This window comes from Pagrus pagrus (assembly GCF_965226575.1).
Source record: "Pagrus pagrus genome assembly, chromosome: 19".
NCBI classification, from domain to species: domain Eukaryota; kingdom Metazoa; phylum Chordata; class Actinopteri; order Spariformes; family Sparidae; genus Pagrus; species Pagrus pagrus.
Genome location: NC_140203.1, coordinates 11,255,476 through 11,275,138, shown reverse-complemented (window position 1 = coordinate 11,275,138; position 19,663 = coordinate 11,255,476). Strand labels below are relative to the sequence as shown.

General features: G+C 42.6%; 1 protein-coding gene across 3 annotated transcripts in view; it reads right to left on the bottom strand.

The window, feature by feature from the left end:
- The window catches only part of astn2 (astrotactin 2), a 306,993-nt gene that overhangs the window by 26,317 nt on the left and 261,013 nt on the right, over positions 1–19,663 (bottom strand). For all 3 annotated transcript variants that reach the window (XM_084384096.1, XM_084384097.1, XM_084384098.1), the window contains 2 exons: positions 15,921–16,054; positions 13,508–13,656 (listed from right to left, as the gene is read on the bottom strand). In XM_084384096.1, the coding sequence (XP_084240222.1) occupies positions 13,508–13,656; positions 15,921–16,054 (283 nt within the window). The remainder of the gene's footprint in view (positions 1–13,507; positions 13,657–15,920; positions 16,055–19,663) is intronic.

Below are 19,663 nucleotides of genomic sequence, written 5' to 3'. Positions count from 1 at the left end.
TCAGGTCCATATTGTCCACTTATTGTCCGGTAACAAGGCTAAAGCTGCTGCATGCCTCAACAGGCACAAGGGTGCAAGGGCCCGATCAACACTGCTTGCAACGTACTTGGTTACTTTCCACTGCTGGCAATCAGTAGCACAAACTGGACATTGAAATGATGTAAAAAGTTCACATTTACATTTACACATATTGGAATAATAGTACAATATGTATTGCTTGGATGTATCAACATCTACTACAATATGTGCTGGTCTCTATTTTTCTCACATGTGAAGTGTTTTTTCTTTTCATCCCTTATTCTCTTTCTCAGATTACACTTCTGTTTGTCCTCAAACAACCCCCTTTCTCCCGTCTGTTTCACTGTGTGTCCCTCTCTCTATGTGGACCTACTAGCAGTCCTTGCAACTGCACAGTGCACTCTTTTTAAACAAACAAAACACAAGCTTTACGTTAACAAACAAATCACAAGCTTTATATTTCCTGTGGGCTGCCAAACCTGCTCGGGGCCTCTCCTGTTAAACTGTCAGCACTCAACGTTCCACTCCCCACACCGAGCCTACACGTCACCTTCCTCCCTTCCTCTCTCTCTCTCTCACACACACAGCAGACATTGCACAGGTATACACAAGCTGTCACAAGGAACCTAATGCCACCTATGGCAGGAAATTCAGGGTACAAAAAAAGGAAAAAGAAACAAGACACACATTTAAGTGTGCTTATGTGTGGGAGGGGGTTGCAAGTGAGTTGCGGTGATTAACTAATGGCACCCAAGGCAGATATTTAGAGGCAGGAACAAAGTAATGTGGGAAATAGATTTCTCCGAGCGGGTTGAGTTGCACATAATTGTCCAAGTTTCTCTAATCAGGTAGAGGGACATCCCTTTGGACAACCCTGCTGAGGCATTGTGCTGGCAGAAAGATACATCATTTATTCATGAAAACAGTTTTTTCATGGTTTGAGAGGGAAGGCTAAAATAGACTAGAAAGAAATTATGTGCATGTTCTTTGATGCAGAATCATACAGTGTATTCTGTATGCCCTTATGCACACATAAACTCAATTTCAAATGTCCTTGTGGCATTATAATGTAAGTGTTGTGTAACAAACTATGACCTGATACTACTGTATCAGGTCATGGAGACCTCCTGTTTTGGTCAAGATGAAGGCTCAAGAGGGCAATGTGTATTCGCTGATACATATTGTTGGTCCCAGCTGCTCCTTTTCACCTGGCAACAAGGAGAGACATCTGCATGCTGCAATCATCTCAGTGGTAATCATATGTAAATAAATGAATAAATATGACAAAACAACAACGATGCAAAAAGAAAAAAGTCAAATCCTTGAGACAAGAATTAAAGGATCGTACTGCTCTTAAAGTCATTCCAAATTGCTGTTAAAACGCCGTTATGCTAAACTTTCTTTCTTAATTTTGCATACCATCTGCTGATCATCATCAACTATAGTACATGTTAAAAACATTTCATTTCAGTTCATGTTTTTCTTTTTACTTCTGCAGTATATTTGACAGGTACAACAGCATGTCATCAGCATAACAACAGATCAAGGCAGCCCTGTACTTGTTCTCTGATTCTGTGAGGCAGAATTAGACTAGCATATACTTGAACAAGATTAAGAATATGTAGCTCTGTTAGTAGCTACATGTAGGCACAGTGGTGCTTTGAGTTAATGCTAAAATGAATATGTTAACGTGCTCACAATGACATGGCTAACATGCTGATGTTTGGCAGGTGTAATGTCTACCATATCCATCATCTTAGGTTAGTGTGTTAGCATGCTAACATTTTCTAAGCAGCACTAAATGTGCCAGTATTTGGTCGTAAACCAGACTGTTACATAAATCAAAGATTTGATGTGATGATGGGGAAAGATGAAAAGTTAAGGTATCACCAAAGCTATTACAAGCAACCTGGATAGAACATGAATGTCTGCACCAAATTTCATGGCAACCATCGTTTGTTCTTCCATACATATTAAAATATCAGTCTCATGGTGGCCACAAAGAAAACATCATGGGAACAACAAAGTCAGGGGGCTGTATTGTCTGGGGATCAGTGTGTCAGTGAGTGTCTGTACAATATATCATGACAATCCATCCAGTAGTTGATGAGTATTAATCAAAGTGGCGAACCAACAGAAGACCCTAACCCTACCTCCCTAACCCTTGCCTAGACATGATGTTTTCCTACAGTTAACCAAGTAGTTTTCTTGCCTAAACCCAATCAAACTGTGACCACACGCAGGTCCGGTACACCTGTTGCTGGTACGGTACATTTCCAGGGTTAATCTTGTTTTGCGTACTTCCCCAAAGTGAATAAACACTGCACCTACACTTGTTAGCTGTTTCTTTTACTAATTTATTCAAAAAATATGTTCACTATAACATTTCCTGAATGTCTTGCCTGATGGGATTAGATGTTGATGAGCAGCAAGTAATACAATGGACAGTTTGGCGGGACTCTTACATCTTGATAACATTTGCAAGAGTAAAGAATATTACATCAGAGCCTTACAGTTATCTTAAATTAATCAACCTTCCTCCAGCCAATTTTAATTGAGTTTTCATGCAGGTCATGTAATAATCAAAGATAAGAAGTGATATTAGTATTTAAAGTAACATATGAGTCTGAATGAATGATTTAATGGCAAAAACTGAATTATTTGATCATCCTTTAGGACAAATTGGACATTTAATTTCACTTTCAACCAGTCAATCACACAGTGCAATGATATTTCTGCAGCTCTATGGACTGATGATATTACAGACATAACATCAACTGAGGTCATAATTGAACAGCAGCCACCACAAATGGCGAATATGCAATTGTATAATGCAAACCAGGCTTAACTTTTTTCCTCATGAAATGTAAATGTACTAAATAATTCTCCACATTCAGCAGCCCCATCTTACTTCTGTTACTAGACGCATGGCCGTTGCCCTGCCTGTTGGTCGGGTTTGTTGCGTTAGACCTTCTTAGGTTCCTAGATCCGCAGGGAACACTGGCTGAGAATGGCATGCTGTTTGACAATAGGCTGGCCCCTGCCCCTTCTGCATAGCAAGAAATTGAGATGTGTGTGGTGGTTCATCACGGACTAATGGCCCGCTGGGTCCATGTCTACCATTTTGATTTGACCCGTGTGTGGTCTGTTTTTATTGCCCCCAGCTCCTTTTACTGTGGCTCTATCTCCCCCTGGTTCTGTACTTAGCACTAAGAATAGACGTGTGGGTGTTGACAGGCTGTTGGCTTGTGTCTTACTGTGATGCTGCACTGTATTGACTGGTTGATGAGCAGTGCCATCCTCCACCTGCTGTACCACTAGACTGGTGGGCTCTGGTGACTTCAGTAGACTTGTGAAGGGTGAGCAATTGTTGCTCATGCCCCCTGACTCTCTTAGTATACTTAGCTAGTACATGCATAAACTAGCAAAGCTTATGTAAAGTAAGTTACCCTCTCCACAGTGCTGTGTCAGCGCTGGAGAAAAGTCTGGTTGCACCAATTCTGATTCTGGTGTCCGGGAAAAAAATGCTCAGGATTGTTTGTATTTCTTTCAACCAATCACAATTGTCTGGGTGGGACTAAACCCAGGATGCAGCAAGGGTGCCCCTGCAAAATTACGTCAGAGTTTGTTTTGCATGTGGGGAGTTGACAGCCGGCATTAAAATGGCTAAATAAAAAGTAAGAACTGCTAGCTTGTTCGTTTTGTTAGCAACAAGATTAGGGTTAGGGGACTCAACTTGTAGATTGCTAGCTCGGAGGTTGTCGCTGTTGGGACATCAAGTCAGTTGTACCAGGCCCTTGGACATTGGTCACAATTACTTTACTCTAACATCTTTAATTCTGGAGAAAAATGTTGTATTTAACAGGTCTCAGTCTTGGAACCCACCAACTGATGTCTGACGGCATCGACCAACGTCTCAGGCCCTATGGTATGGCCAACAGATCTGGATAATGGATATCCTGGCCAAAACTTCCTCATCTGTGTCATGTGTCTGTGACTCAGACAACAACTAATCGAAAGCAAAATTATTAGCTAGCACCAAATTTCTGCATTTATATGCAGATTCATCTAGATTAAACAGATGTAGGAGAGAATATACTGGCTGAGAAAATAAATACAATCAGATGATCATTAGTTAAGGATTTGGGACATCTACAACTCATGTTTATGTTGTATATTGTGGCCAACGTGGACACAAATACTCAGCAGCAAATGTGTCTAGGCAATGATTATAATAGCTTAATAAATCTACGTGGGTCTGCGCGTCCCTTCCTGTTCATTAATGCAGAGAGCCGTTCCATCATGACAAAATATTTACTTCTACCACTTTAAGTGTTTGCAATGCCCTGAATTGTAAAGTGAGACTAATCAATCCCAATAATGCTTAAATGCATTTTAAATCGATATTTAGCGAACACCAAATTCAACAAAGTTCAAGTCCAGACCACCATAAGTTGGGTCATTGCTTCAAAACACACAAACATCTCATTAGTATCATTATGACTGATGGGGACAGAATACCCCTAAACACACAATGATGAATGAAAATTAAGGCACTGAAGGGCGGCATCCTTATCTTGTTGTAACTACAGTTCCATCAAGGATCCATTCATGTGAGTTAGAGGTGCCATGAACACACATACAGTGTACATCTATAAGGGGGAACTGAGTGTAATGGTTATTGAGAGAGATGGATCGACAAAAAATGAAATCAGGAAAGTCTAGACCTATGGCGAAGAGAGAGAAAGAGAGAGAGAGAGAGAGAGAGGAGAGAGAGAGTGTGAGAGAGACAAACAATGTGTGTGCAAAGAGGCAAAATGGGAAAGGAAGCAAAAAGGGAAAGGGAATGCAGAAAGCCCTTGGCCCCCTGCCTGCAATCTGCAATCTGCTGATGGCGAGGCTCGTGACGAGGAGGTGCACAGCGTCCATTTTTAGCGATGAGGTCATCTTTAATTAACAAAACAAAGAGAGTCAGCTGTGTCACTCCAATCTGTTATCTGCACCCATGCTCAAGGACACCGTTTATCTCCATATAATTCAATCTCTTTGAATGAGGGCTTATCGACGCATCAGGGGGCATTCTTGGTCTCAACCAATAATGGAGCTGTTACATAAACTGGGGAGGGGGATACCACTGACCCTGATCGCAGAGGAAAGAAAGGGGGACATGAGGAGAGTGGAGAGGTATGTGACAGAAGAGGAGAGCAAAGCAGAGGAAGATCCACATGTCATGTATCCCAATAAGCTGGCTGCATGAGCTGGGAGGAGGAAACTGGAACTAAAATAAGGGCAAAGATCAAATGGCTAATCTGTTTCTCAGTCCAACAGTGCCAGCATGAGGTGACATCATTGCTGTGTAACCCTCAGTGCTGCTGCTGTCTGCGTCCCTCTTCCACTCCCCTACGAGGTGGTCTCCCTTTCTTCTTTTTTATTTTCTGCCCATTTTCTTCTATTATCTCTCCACAATCTTTCCTCACTTCGTCGTTCCTGATGATTCTTCTAGTTTTGCCACTCTGCCCTGCCCTCAGTTGTTCTTGCCATGCCACGGAATCAGGTGTCTTACGCCGGTGACGCAACACATCGAGAGTCGCAGGTTTTTAATTAGCGTCAAGTGTGTGCATTTGTGTGAGAGTTGTGGGAAGCACAGTGCTACGCTGATGAGCGCATTCACAAAAAAGTGTCACCTCAGCATAAGGACAAGCCACCCAAATTAGCAGCTGACGAGACAATAGAGGGATTGTAAAAATGTGATAATGGAACCCAGAAGCTTTTTGAATTCAGCCAATGAGGGATACTTTTGGTTAAGCCTTTTATTAGGCTAATTTCATAACATTTTTGGCACCTTTGTTTTTTTCTGGGAACTCCCAGTAGATTGACAGGAAACAGAGCTGAATGACGTCTGACGCTATAGGGTAGGTAAGCCACTAATTATTCCCATGCTGCCAAAATACACTCTTGCATCCTTTTGCAAAACAACGTGGAGTATAAGGTGTTCACTCATTTTAAAAAGTAGCTGTTTGTTTTAATGGTAGCGGTTGATGATTTAACTTTAAATGAAACCAGGTGAGTTCCTTATTGCTGACGTAGTTGCAAATGCCAAATCAAAATATCCTTACAGGGTTGTTTATGTGATTTGATTGACGGTAAAAAAAGGACATGCTCTGATGTACATTATCATTCACACAACGCACAGCTGCTTAATACTTGCTGCATCTCATTTTTTGGCAGATATAGGTATCAAAGCTACCTCTATAGAGATTTCCTAGCATTGTCCATTCGAATGCTTTTATCAAATTTCTTAATATCATCTGTGATCCCTGATATCTTCTTACATATCGCAGCTGGTTTGACCTATTGCTGTAGAGGAATGCTGAGCCCCACACTAATACATCAGCACTGCCTTTCTTTCAGGCGTCTCTCTGAACGCTGTCTCTGCCTTGGTGTGCCATCTAGAGGCCTGTGTGAGGCCCAGTGAAGTGGATCACTCATGTTCATCACTGATGCGACTTAAATGAGAGGACGAGGAGAGGCTTGTAAAAGAAACTACATGAGGGTCCGAGGCCCTTTGAGTAGGAATGAGTAGTGTGATAGAACAGATACAGCATTACACAAACAACATAAAGTAAAGGAGAGACTAAGCTACATTAATGGAGACAGCAGACCTCTCTGATAAGTGTACTGGGGTGCGTACAATGCAGTCATTAAATAAACCATGAATCCTTTTACCTGCTTCTCCAAATGTTCCCATTATCACTTTTCTATAGATTCAGCTGTATCTGAATCAGACACAACACTATTAAATAATGTTTACAGATAGCGTTTCAAGAATATGATGCTCTCCCCTATACTGTTGGTCACTTAGTTGACTCATATTTGCAGGCAGACAAACCACAAGCAGGGCTTCATTTGACTGGAAACATGAGAGGTAAGAAGACAATGAGTGCGATGACAAAGAGGTATGTTTTGGTAAGGAATTAAAATGCTATTCATGATCAGGGTTTCCTTTAATTATAGCTATATTTTACACAGTCAGTGCCCTTTCACAGGGTCTACAAGTTTAATCACTCTCTTCTGCGTTGCAGGCCACCAAAATTTACATTTGAATTTCCAAGCCAACCTGGATGAGTTATCTTGTTTGGAGACTGTGTAAGGCCATTAAAACTCACCCCTGCATCTGCTTTTTTTCCAGCGCTTACTTGAATGCGCCCCGTTGAGACGATTAAATGCAATCTGGGATGATCTCATCTTCACCTATGCTTCATCTCAGTGAGTCACTGTCCCTCTTGCCTCACTGGCCTTGTAGGAACAGGTGATCCCTCTCTGTCTGCTCCATCTGTACATCTGGCACTCGCAGTGTTGGGTCTTCTTCTATGCTATGCCGCAGGACCTGATCTTTGTAGTTATGACAGTGTCTGCGGCACTCTCCTCCTCCTCGCTGTTGGTTTTCGTGACGAGGGCAGGGTGGATGTTGTGAATAAGACACCCTCCTCTGACGCCATGGTAGAAGCCCCTGCTTTGCCTGTTCTCACCTCCCTGCGTCTCTTGCGTCAGCTTCGGTAAGCTAACAGCAGGTGTCTGTGTGCCGTGGTGACAGAGTTCTTGGGAACTCCCTACCTTGCGATTGTGTCTCACAAGCAGGACACTCTTCTTTCCATTCAGGCACACTCCAAAATGGTATTTTCTTCTACTCTGTGGAACACTGTGTAGACTGTTTGCATGGCTGCTTCTCGGTCTACTGCACATGGCTGTGCAGGGATCCCGGAGCAATAACTTGCCCGAAGTAGATGATGGCTTCATTGCACTCTCGTTCAGTGGTTTCGTTTTATCTATTCAGGAGAGCGTTTAATGTCACAGTGCCCCCACCTTCAACTTTGCTGCAAGGTTGGGTCGATTGTTCTGGGCTGAGATGATCGCAGCCTCTCTATGAAGTGAGCCTTGGATGTGTGTTGTCTGCCATATTGTTGGGGTGTCCTACTGGGTGATACCATGAGACTTTTTTGCAGTCTGGCCTGACCCTCATTACAAACAAAGCTTGTTGAGGTATTGATGACTGTATGCCAGGTATGGATTGGATGCATTAACAGATAAGTGTGGAACAACGCTCAAGTTATTTTGCTGCCTAAACCTAACCAAGCTGTGACTGTTACATATTCATTTTTGACTACGAATGTCAATCGACTATAGATAATGATGATGGCAAAATTGTGCTTCAACTGCATGCAATTTTATAGTATAAAGTTGTGTTATTTATATGCAGCTTGATGAAACTGCGTTGGTCAACAATATGCTGGAGCCTGTTAATACTGTGTATGCAGTGTAAGTTTTACTATTTGGCAGTACCTTGAAAGAGCAAAAGGGATTTTTTTGTTGGTCTCAGGGTTTCCTGTCAGGTCAAGCTGTCACATGTTACCAACAGGTAACTTTTTAATTTAAAAAGTTTAAGACAGACTAGAAATTGCATTTCCTGCTGGAGTGGATGCTGAAATGCCCATTGCTGGAAATGCAGAAATGACCTCACACTGTCTTACTAAGAGTCAGGATTCAAAACAGGTGAACTTGCAGTCCAGTGCATGGACATGAACCTCTTGGCCACTGAGCCAGACAGCAATGTGTGTATAAAAGTCATAATGTATGAGGCATGTGGGATATTTTTTTTGAGGAATCGAAACATTAACCATGTGATCATGACCCATGCACTTTACCTCCTCTGCCATGGAGCATGTAGTCTGCTTTAAATGCATATATGGGTCCAGACCTGGATGGTGGTGGGGGTACTGAGGGCTGCTGGTGGAGCATCATGTCCATATAAATAACAAGATGTATGTACTACGGGCTCAGCTGTTCTCCTTGCACATCAAAGCAGCAGGTCTATCTTCCAGTCACAGTTGACCTCAGAGGGAAGATTTGTTTGTGACTAGAGAGGAGCCTTCGAGAAAAGATTACTTCTTTTGTAAACAACACTGATAAGTGGGATTATCTAAAGAAATTGAAGACAGGGGCCTTGTTGCTGATGGTTTGTACAGATGTGAAAGGAACAGGGTGATGCTACATGACAACCTGATCCCTCTTAAGCCTATGTAATAAGATGCAGACAAGGTAATGGTAAGCCATGTGAGTGGAAACGGTTGAAAAGAAGATCACTTTTTGATTATCTTACTTTATTTTGCTTCCTGCTTTTACTTTTAGCTGATTTTAGCTCAAATCAAGGTGTATATGGGCATGATGTTGTCCTTTTCTGTGTTTAGTGCCAAGTGCGTGGCTATCTTTGGTCCAGACTTATGCCTGCAAAAAAAAATGACTCTGATGTAATGAATGATGATACATTTGTGTTAAGAGTCAGACGTAAGCCACAGTACACCGAGCGAGAAATTGACAAATTGCAGAGAGGCCTAGGCAGCATTAAAAACAGTCAGTGAGCTGACACGGTTGATCCTTAGACCACCCACCATAATGACGGAGGGTTTATAACTAAAGAAGACACCTCCAAACAGCACACTCAAACTCTGACATGACTTTTCCACTCAGCGATGATGCCCACTGCAAGAAAATGTTATGAGCAGAGGCGTCAGATCATTTCTGTAATTTACATCAAGCGAGAGGGAGTCACATTAGCAACATTTATGGATATTAGCTTAGAAGAAGATACCATTCACTGTCAAGATTCTCAAGGACTCCATGATTGCATCCATTCATGCAGGAAGCTGTTGCGGATGAAAAACCCCAGCCAAAAGGGGTGGCATATGACATCATTTGAATCAGCTTATTAACATGGATAAAACTGTCAGCCAGCTTGTGGAGGAACTCACTGCATTCCCAAACAGATACATCTGCAGTGATAACTGGAGTAATGATGGGGGATTTGGAGGTTTTTAAAAAACATCTTATCCCTACACATTGCCACTCAGGTGATGACATTTGTGAATGGCTTCAACTCTGCTGATCCTGGGGAGTTTTAAAGGTGTACAACAATCGAAGAAACAGAGATACATCACACGTATATACCCATTACCCTAAAATGAAATGGCTAAACTTACTAATTTGGGTGCCACTAGACTAGAGTCTTTTTGGTTCAGTATGTCTGAATAAATTGGGAATTTAAAATATGTTCACACAACTTCAACTGATATCACATTACCAGATGAAGTTTACGTGCGATCCATTTCCAAAAAAGGGGACTTGGATGGCCCTGAAAAACTGGATGAATCAGGTTGCACAGACTGTTTTCCCATTGAGATGAATCATATAATCAAGTCCGTCTTGCAATTAGAATCCAAACCTGTGGAAACCTTCAAGCCAAAAAATCAGTACCTATTTCCTCTCAAATGACTGACCTTAACATATCTATCTCAGGAGGGATACAGTATCTTCTCCTATCCTCGTCTAGACGGCACTGACATAGAAACACGGCTTTGGGAACCCAATGAGAGCTGCATCCAAGTGTCTACATCTCCACACTCACTCTCTGTCTGCCATCTGTATGAGTGTGCACATGGCTGAATGTGTGTGCTCTTGAGTGTGTGACTCATGCTCAGCATGGCTGAGTGTCTGTGTGTGGCTGTCTGTTTATCTTTCCTCTCTCTCAGACACCAGCCCCAAGCAGTGTTTCGACTTGGCAATGGATGTGGATGCAGCCTCGGCTCCTGTGAATGCCGGCGCCGGCTGAATCTCATCCGCTGGACGCAGGTGCTGCCCTTACTACTGACGATGTCGGCGGTGGTCAATCCATACCATGTTCACCTGTGCCTCATCTGTCTCCTGATTTCTATGTCACTGTCCATGCAATTGCCATTTGTACTTTTTTGTCATTGGGCATCTATTTTGATTTGATATTTTCTACTTTCCTTCTCGGCTAGGCTACCATCTGTCAAGTGCTCCATATCCAGCTGCCCAATCCCTTACCTGACGTCAATCTGTGAGGCAGTTCAGATTGGTGCAATTTGATCGCATAAAAACCTGTTGAAAAAGTGAGGAGCACCAACTTTGTGCCTCACTTGCACTTAACATATGTAACTATAACCTCTTGTTTTGCACAACATTCTCTCTTCAACGCTTTAAAATTGAATATGATTGACCTTACTCCGCTCTATATTGGCAAGTACAAACCCCGGCTAAGCTTTGGATCAGGAGTTTTCCCTACGATTGTGTAGATTGTCAAATAGGGTTTACTGTAAATCAACCGAGTAATCCTTTAGTGTACCCACCCTCAGAGGTTGGGAGAAGCTCGCCGGTTCAAATCATCGTGCAGTCTTGGAAAATATGAACAGGGAAAATGAAGGAGAAACACTTGCTTTCCAGAAAACCACCAAGATGCCCTCGAGCAAAGTATTTATCCAAGTATTTATCCCCAAACTGCTCCATTAGGGCTGCTCAGTGGCCAACAGTAGACGACTGGTTGCACGAGCAGCTTCAACAAGCAGAGCAATGCTGAGAAAAAGCATCCAAGATCGAGATGAGTTTGTTACTTTGTGACCAAAAGGTGAGCTAGTGGAAAAGAAAAACTGGATTTCTTATTTATCACTGGTTTTACTATAAAGACTTCCATTTTTCTGGATGCTCCTTAAAAGGCTTGCAGTGTGTGCAGCGAGTACAAATCCAATAATTCCAAAATATGTCAGAGTAAGTGTGAGAAAATGATGCTTCTCAGACACTATGGTTTTTTATTTGCTGAGTCCAGAGAACAGGATCTCATCATTTTAAGAGGCCCCTATTATTTCATAAATCGACCCCTGCAGTGGCTTCCAAGTTTGTATCAGCAATCTTGATCCCCACCCCCTGTTTTGAAGAACAATGAAGGTTTTGTGTAGCTAAAATCTGCAGTATTAGCAGTGCAAGCAGGAGCGACCCCAGATGCGTACCTGCACAGTTCATAATACTTGATGTTTCCACTGATGGAGAGCCTATATTCCTACAGTTTCCTGCCAATTAAAATTACGTACTCCTCTCTGAGAGGGTTCATATGCCGAACACGCACATTATCAATGCACTCAACTAAGTTTGCTTTGTTGTTTACTCACCAAAGTTATCTTTCAAGTTGGTCCAGACACTTAAAGAAAGTTGAAAGTAAACAAAAGAGACATGACTAACAGTTAGAGATAAAGAGTGACGGGCATAAGGGGAAGAGAAAAAGACAAAAGACCAAGACAATGACTTCTAATCTCTATTATAGTGTCTGTTACGACATGATTTATAGTGGTGACTGGCACATAGCAGAGTGAGTCACCCACACCATCTGCCCCTTCCTACCTCACCTCTGCCAGCATGCCTGTGTCTAGCTGTCTGTACCCTCTCTTCATTCGCTTGTGCCCACGCTTCATCAGCACTCCTCCCAGGGGTGATGGATGGCCTGTCCATACTTCCCAATGACTACAGCCAGCTTCTTCCAGACCACCTCATTTCTCCAATATTATTAAATTCCTTCCTATCACCCTTCCTCTGACTCACACCAGCCCCTCGTCACAACCATGACCACTTACTTCCCCAGCCCCACGGCACAATGGTCAGCACCATTTATGGCAATTGATAAATTGCCCTACGTCATCTTCTCTCATCCTCAGTCTAAGCGCCTTCTGTTCTGTTTCCAGACCGAAACTTTAACCTCTTTCCCTGCAATTGTAACTTTCACTACTTCTATCAACTAATCGGACATCTTTATTCTTTTTTCCTTATCAGTGGCATTGAACTGTCCTTTCCACTCTCATTATTTTTTCCGTCTTCATATTTTCATCACCACTTTGAAAGCATACTTTTGCGAGGAGAAAATGCAAACGAGGTTAGACAAGGCTGAAAGAGAACTTAGTTCTGACTCCAGTTTGACCTCCGGCGCGGCTCATCATCGATTTCCCAGCAATACATCACCTTATGTAGGCAATTAGTTTTCCTTTTGTGAAAAATTCAATGATTCACTTAGTTTTGCTGCAATCAAGCTCCAATCTCAGTTGCCCCAATACAAAGTTATTGACCTCTGTAACTTTTCACAACCGACAACCGATTCGAGTTTTAGACCTTGGGAGTGACAGTTTAGAAAAGTGACTCTTTCGTACACCTGAGGGTTAAGACTTGATTTTAGGGTACGGGTAAGAATTAGGTTTAGGTTAAGGTAAGGCCCTCAGGGTAAGGGGCAAGGGAATGCATTGTTTCAATGAGGTTTCCTCACAAGGATAGCTGTACAAATGTGAGCGTGTGTTTGTGTGTGTACAACAATACCGATTGCTGAAACAATAAAGACATACATCAAAGGTGAAATTTGTCAAATACAGATGCTTTGGGGTGGTAGGTAAAGCCAGCCACCAACCGATAGCATCGGTATTTGACAAGTTGGGAATAAGACTCAACAATCAGCTACCATACATATTTAACCATTAAGTAAAGCTACATTTAAAAACTGTAAAGATTTAACCAACACAAGAGATCATACATTATATTGTTCTATAGGCAAAATAACTATACAGTTTCAAAAAGTCAACCAACTCTTGGAGTATAGTTTTTCTACCTGTGTAGACCTCTGCCTCCAAGGGATCCTCCACTCGTTTATGCTGGATGATGTAGTCAGAGACTTTGCAGCCAATCAGAGGCTCCACATCCATCCACTCCAGGGCCACCATTGTGCTTGAGGGTTCCAGGTAAGGGGCTAGGCGCAAACTAATAAATCAAAATAGAAAAGACAAGGTTTAACATATAGAAATACGATAAATATCAACAATAACATCAAAAGGCTACCACAACTGTATGTTGCCCTCATTTGTAATTTTACTATTAAACTTTGTGTGTTTATGTGCCCAATGCCTAAGGATAGGTAGGAATCCCATGTGGCCATTGTTGTGTCTGTCGCACCTCTGCCTACATCTCATTGCACAACAAGACGGCAAACAGCTGCTTTCAACAAAACAACATTCCGATGCCACCTGTTCTCCAGCAGTGTTCCCTGTGCAGTTTTTCCTCTTTAATCCCTCAAAAGAGATAAAAGAACAATATTTCCATTTTGCCTGCCCTCCAGCTGTGTCTGTGAAAATGACTGAAGAGGTAGGTTATCCCTCTTTCACAGAAAGCATGCAACTCGGTTTCATCCTCATGTTCAATAATAATAAGTACTGCAGGTTTTCGTGGGCCTTACACTCCGGCACTGGCCATGCAGGGTTGGAGATTTGGCTGCTGTAGCGGCTCTTCACTGGCCCTTTCGTGCCAGCAGGCATGGGCCCAGGGAAAGCCTGACCAAACCTCTGGTTGTGGCAACACGCCATTCCTCTCCAATTCCACAACCACAATCCACAAACAAACAATAACAAAACCACCGAAAGCATCTTAAACCACTTGTGCAATACTTGTGCAGCATAATCTAAGTCTCAAGTATCATTGCATGTGTCCCAAATACCAGTATTTCTGGTAAAGTATTGCTGAAACAAGAGACATATCTCATCATCAGTTTATGAAGTAACTGTTTTAGAATGTTTGGTCGTATCACATGATGTTTATCGGCAGATGGACCAATTTTTGACTAATTGTAGATGTTAAAATGTCCATTTAGTCAGAGCACTTTTGATTTTTGACCATGGACACAGAGTGGTGGTTGGTTGCTGTGAGATGTTTTTGACATAGTAGCCACAGTCATTATTGGACGATAACCTGACGCACACCATGGAGACCTTTCCCCTGCACATCATTTCAAAAGAACAGCTGTAAAACAAGAAATACATTTTTGTCACAAACACCTTAACATGACAATCAGAATTTGATCAAATCTGTCAAATAAAACTTTAAAATTAACAAAGAGCTGAATTAGTAAATTATTTTCATACCATCCATGTGTGCCATAGGCTAGGAGGGAATCAGCCAGATCATTCAGAAATAGTGATTATGCTGATTATACTGGATGATTATTCAGTCTAATTCCCAACTCGTCAAATACTGACACTTTCGGTTGGTTGGTTGGGTCGGCCAGCAACCCAAAGTGTCAGAATTTGATGAGTTGGGAATGAGACTCAATAATCCATCTTACAAATTGGACCCACAAAGTTATTCATAATAATACACACTTATTATATCAACCTGTCTGTTGGAGTGTGACCAATTGATGGGCCACACCTATCCAAAAGACAATGCCATTGCCATCTAACCTTGCAAGTAAAATTTGTGTTGATGTCAGCTTATTGTTGGGCAATGACATCATCACTATACTATTATATCAACAAGGTGAAATAAGTTCCAATACACTTCATCATTGGGGTTGTTTGAATGCAGACAAAAGAAGAGATTTAAAAGTAATTGGTTTGGCATCAGCAATTCTGAAAAAATTGGAGTGCATTGGCTTGAGATATATGTTAAAATCTTTTACAGCGTTACCACAAATTGTATGGAATTCGTGAAATGTAGAGAACAAGAATAATACAAAGCTATAAATGTAGTTATAATTGAAAATGTGGGCAGAATCTTTGAAAAAAAAACCTCATCACATTAGTCGCAGTTTTATCCTTGTTCAGCTTTTATTGTTATTCTCAAGTAATGCCAATAAATGTTTTTTTTTTTATTAAATGCTGTCATTGTAGCCTTGTTCTCTGAAACCGTGCCCTTTCAACTTCCTGTTTCTTTTTTTAAGTTCTCAGGGCAACAATAGCTGCGGCAGATGACTCACAAAAACCTTAAGAGTATTATTAGGACACCTTGAATGAGAGCATGTTCTTTTCAGAAGGGTGTAAGGGCCGACTGACAGCTATTAGAACTTTGGGGACTGTGCTTGTGTCTACAACTTTTTCCAGTTCCCCCTAGGAGTCAGCAGAGACAGGTAGGTGTGTATGTGTGTGAGTGTCCATGTGCATATGTGAGTGTGCCTGTGGTGCATCAGTGCATGCATCCATGAAATCTCCCTCGTGCATGAATTCCTGGGTGTCATGGTGTCACCTCACACTTACATTGGCTGCCTGAGGGGGCTGCAGTTAGGCAGGCCATCTTTGCTGAAGGCACTCAGGTCGCAGCGACACCAGTTATCAATGACATCGCCCTTTCCAGCACACCAGTATGAGCTCATTGTGGCGCTCTTGAAGGCCTGTAAAGGGTAACAGGTGAGAGAAATGCAATTATCTCTTGGAACATGCGCTCCCTGTCCATCTATGCTTACCCCACCCCCATCTCAGTGTCCTCCATATCCCAGAACACACACAGGCACACATCCTTGCACTTCTGTCCATGTAATGACTCTCCATTGAATATATTATTTTCCTTTTTTTCCCTATCCCCTAAAATTAGCCATCAACACTATCATATCAAACCTTAGCCTTAATAGCCCTTTGACGAAGTGAGGACTGGCCAAAATGTCCTCACTTTGCAAAATGTCCTATCTATGAAGGTCTAGAACTCACAATGGGTCTCACAAAGACAGAAGTGCAGGTACACACCCACCAACCCACACACACACACACACACACACACACACACACACACACACACACACACACACACAGAGTGACCTTTTCATACCCACCGTTCCCAATTACTGGAAGGCAGGAACATCTCACTAACATCGACAAGCTTACACTGTGATATCATAGATGCACTGTGACTTTTATGATGGAGGTGTGAAAGCTGTGACACTCCCCACCTCCTCCATTCTATGCGTATGTTTGTGTGTGTGTGTGCGTGTGGATCTGTCGGTGGTGCTGTCGGTCTGTCTGCGAAAGGGATGGAGGGGGGGAGGATGTTAGGAGATGATGTCATCTCCTAACATCTCCTTGTGCTGCTTCATTAACGGGCGAAAGAAAAATCAAAGGCAGAAGCTCAGTCATCCTCTAAAAGGCAGCAAAATGCCAATATAACCGTCAAAGCAATAAAGTATAATGTCAGGGCTTTCCCTAAAGCCACAGGCATGATAGAGAGTGAGTTCAAGGGAGTTCGCAAGCACTCTGGCTCCCCCTGTCACACTATGGATCAATGGAGCACTCAGTTATTTATGTGCTCTAACTGGTTGGCAGTACTGCCTCATGCAGACAACTTTGGAGATGTACTTGATCATGGTCACAAAAATAGGACACTGGAACCATGCGGAAACATTATCACTGGGTACCAGGCATCCAACAAAAAGCAGAGAGAAGCCACTCCTTTGTTCCAATGCACCATGACATTCACTTATCCGAAGGCAAAGGAACTGATGAGACCACACACATCTTTAAGACGACGGCGCACATGCGGCGTGCACACGTGGGCACATTGCAAACACGCATACAGAAGCGCACTCTCCAATTAAAGATTGATTTCCACAGTTGGTCGTTTCATTTCATTGGAGAAATGCCAAGGAAGATTTCTGCAGTGTGTTGATTAGTGAAAGTGACATTTGAGATGACTTTGGGCATAGTCCTGACCAGAGAGGCGGGCGGCTTGGCCAAAAAAAGAGTCAGGGTATGCACTCAGAAGCTGATGTTAGCATTTCCACAACACTGCATTGTTAGCTGTAAAGGAGGCTCAACAGCCTTTCATGGGAACTGACTTCTTCCAATACCACTTGCTTTCACTCAAGGCACTGAATCTTGAGAGTGAAAGTGACCTAAATGGGCAGCAGAGTAAGAAAGAGTGAAGAAAGAGAACAAGACTGGATAGACCGAAGGAAATAGGACAGTAAAAAAACCAACAAGATGAACAAGGAGGCAAAAAAAGGAGACTCCCAAGGCTGAAAGAATTCCCCACCTTACTGTGGGACAGGATCAGGATCATTCAGTAGTCAAGGCTTTCCCATTATTTATCCTCCAATACAAGACCCTCCAAATGAGCATGCTGAATGAGCAGTTATTATAGGGGGCAGGCAAGCACTGTAATCCATGGCCATATAATAACCCCCTGGAAAACCAAAAAGGGGAAAAAGGTAATTACATTTCTCCCCCCTTGCCCGAACCCATGTGGCTAACTGCTGCCAGAAAACAACAGCAGCAGGGGTCTTGCCACCTCATGTCAATGGGAAGCAGGCCACAGACAAAGGCAACAAGAGAAACCTGGACTCAAGGTCTATGCACGCACACAGACTAGACAAATATGAGAAATGAGAAATGACCTCCGCTGCTAGGGGCAAAAGAGAAAAAGACCACAGGACCGCCATGCGTTTACCACCACCAGATTCCTAGAAAAACCCCATATGGGTCTGTGCGCTTGATTGCATGGCTGCACATGTGAAAAATAGACAAAGCGATTACCGCCGTGTTTATGTTTGAAGAGTAATGCAAGCCAGTCTCCGCTGGGTAAACAGGGAATCTAATTGTGGTTTAGAGAATGAGGTGGGGGGGTGGGGGGGTGGTGGCTTTTGTTCGGGGGGCACAGGAGGTAAAACAGAGATGAGGATTTAGCAAGAAATAGTGATTGTTAGCCAAGGCATGTAAAGTGATAATATGTCAAGTGTGTGGCAGTGAAGACAGCAATATGTCCTGCTGGTGCAAAAGCTCTGGTCAGTAAGGAAAATCCTTTAGCGCGATGAACAGACACATTGAAATTGAGTACTTCTGCATTCAGCGCAGTTACAAGATACCCTATACTGTATTGATTAACCACACATCATGCATTTCCCAGAACACTATAGATCCATATACATTCTGTCTTGGCCACATGGGGTGAGAAACAGACCTTATCCATTGTGCCTCAAATTAGAAAAGCAAGTGTTTTGACAAAGACACTCCTATCTGAGCATTGACTGTAACAGTGTAAGACACATTCTGTATAGTCATGACAGATTTGCTTTCAGGAGCTGGTGATGCCTCCATGGTTACAATAACACATGGTTCTACCGTTTCACAAATATGCCACGATTCATCTCCATTGACCTTATCGATACTGAACAAATTGAGCTGAAATGTAATCACCCCCTGCTTTGGACAAGGGAGACAAGATCAGTGAGCAGCAAAGCCACTGAGCATCAGCAACAACTCCGGCTGCAAATTCCAAGCCTTGACATCATTCAGACACTGCAGACTCACTGGCACCAAAACACTATTTGGACCTTTCACTTTCGTCAAAGCTTGTCGTGACTTCCAAGAAGGCAACGGAGGCCATTGTGACCTCTTTAATGTATTAATCTGTTTGTCTAGTCTAAGCTGACCATATTACTGTCCTTCTTCAGAGGCTAATACACGAAAACACTGGCCAGCTGGCCCACAGTATTGATTTATAAGATGATCACCAGTGGTGGTAAAGAGTCTAAGTCAGCACACACAGGACACCATCAATAGTGACCTAAGTGTGTAGGTCTGTGTGTGTGTGTGTACGCACACACAAATGCACTTATGTATCCTTTCCAATCATTCAGGGCTAATGGTGTTAACAAAGGTACCAATGGGCTGGTTCTAGGAACCTCGTCACAAGTAGTACTTCCAGGAAATTGGACACTGGGGGCAGCTGGAGGCTTGGTTCACCTAGAGGTTGATGGGGGGTTGCCATGTCATTGGAGAACCCTCAAACAGCAGGTATTGGTTTTTAGGTGTTCCAGCTCAGTCTGACAATGTTCTAAGCTAATCTGACCTTTTTAACAAAGTAAATTGACTTATTTGTAAGTCTGTTATCTTGTTATGTGTTGACATTTGTTAACAGTGTGAGCCAAAAGAAAAGCCACAGAGAAAGGGATTAAAAGAAAATATAAACCAAGGACCCCTCACTATACTGTAAAACCCCAATAAGTATATTG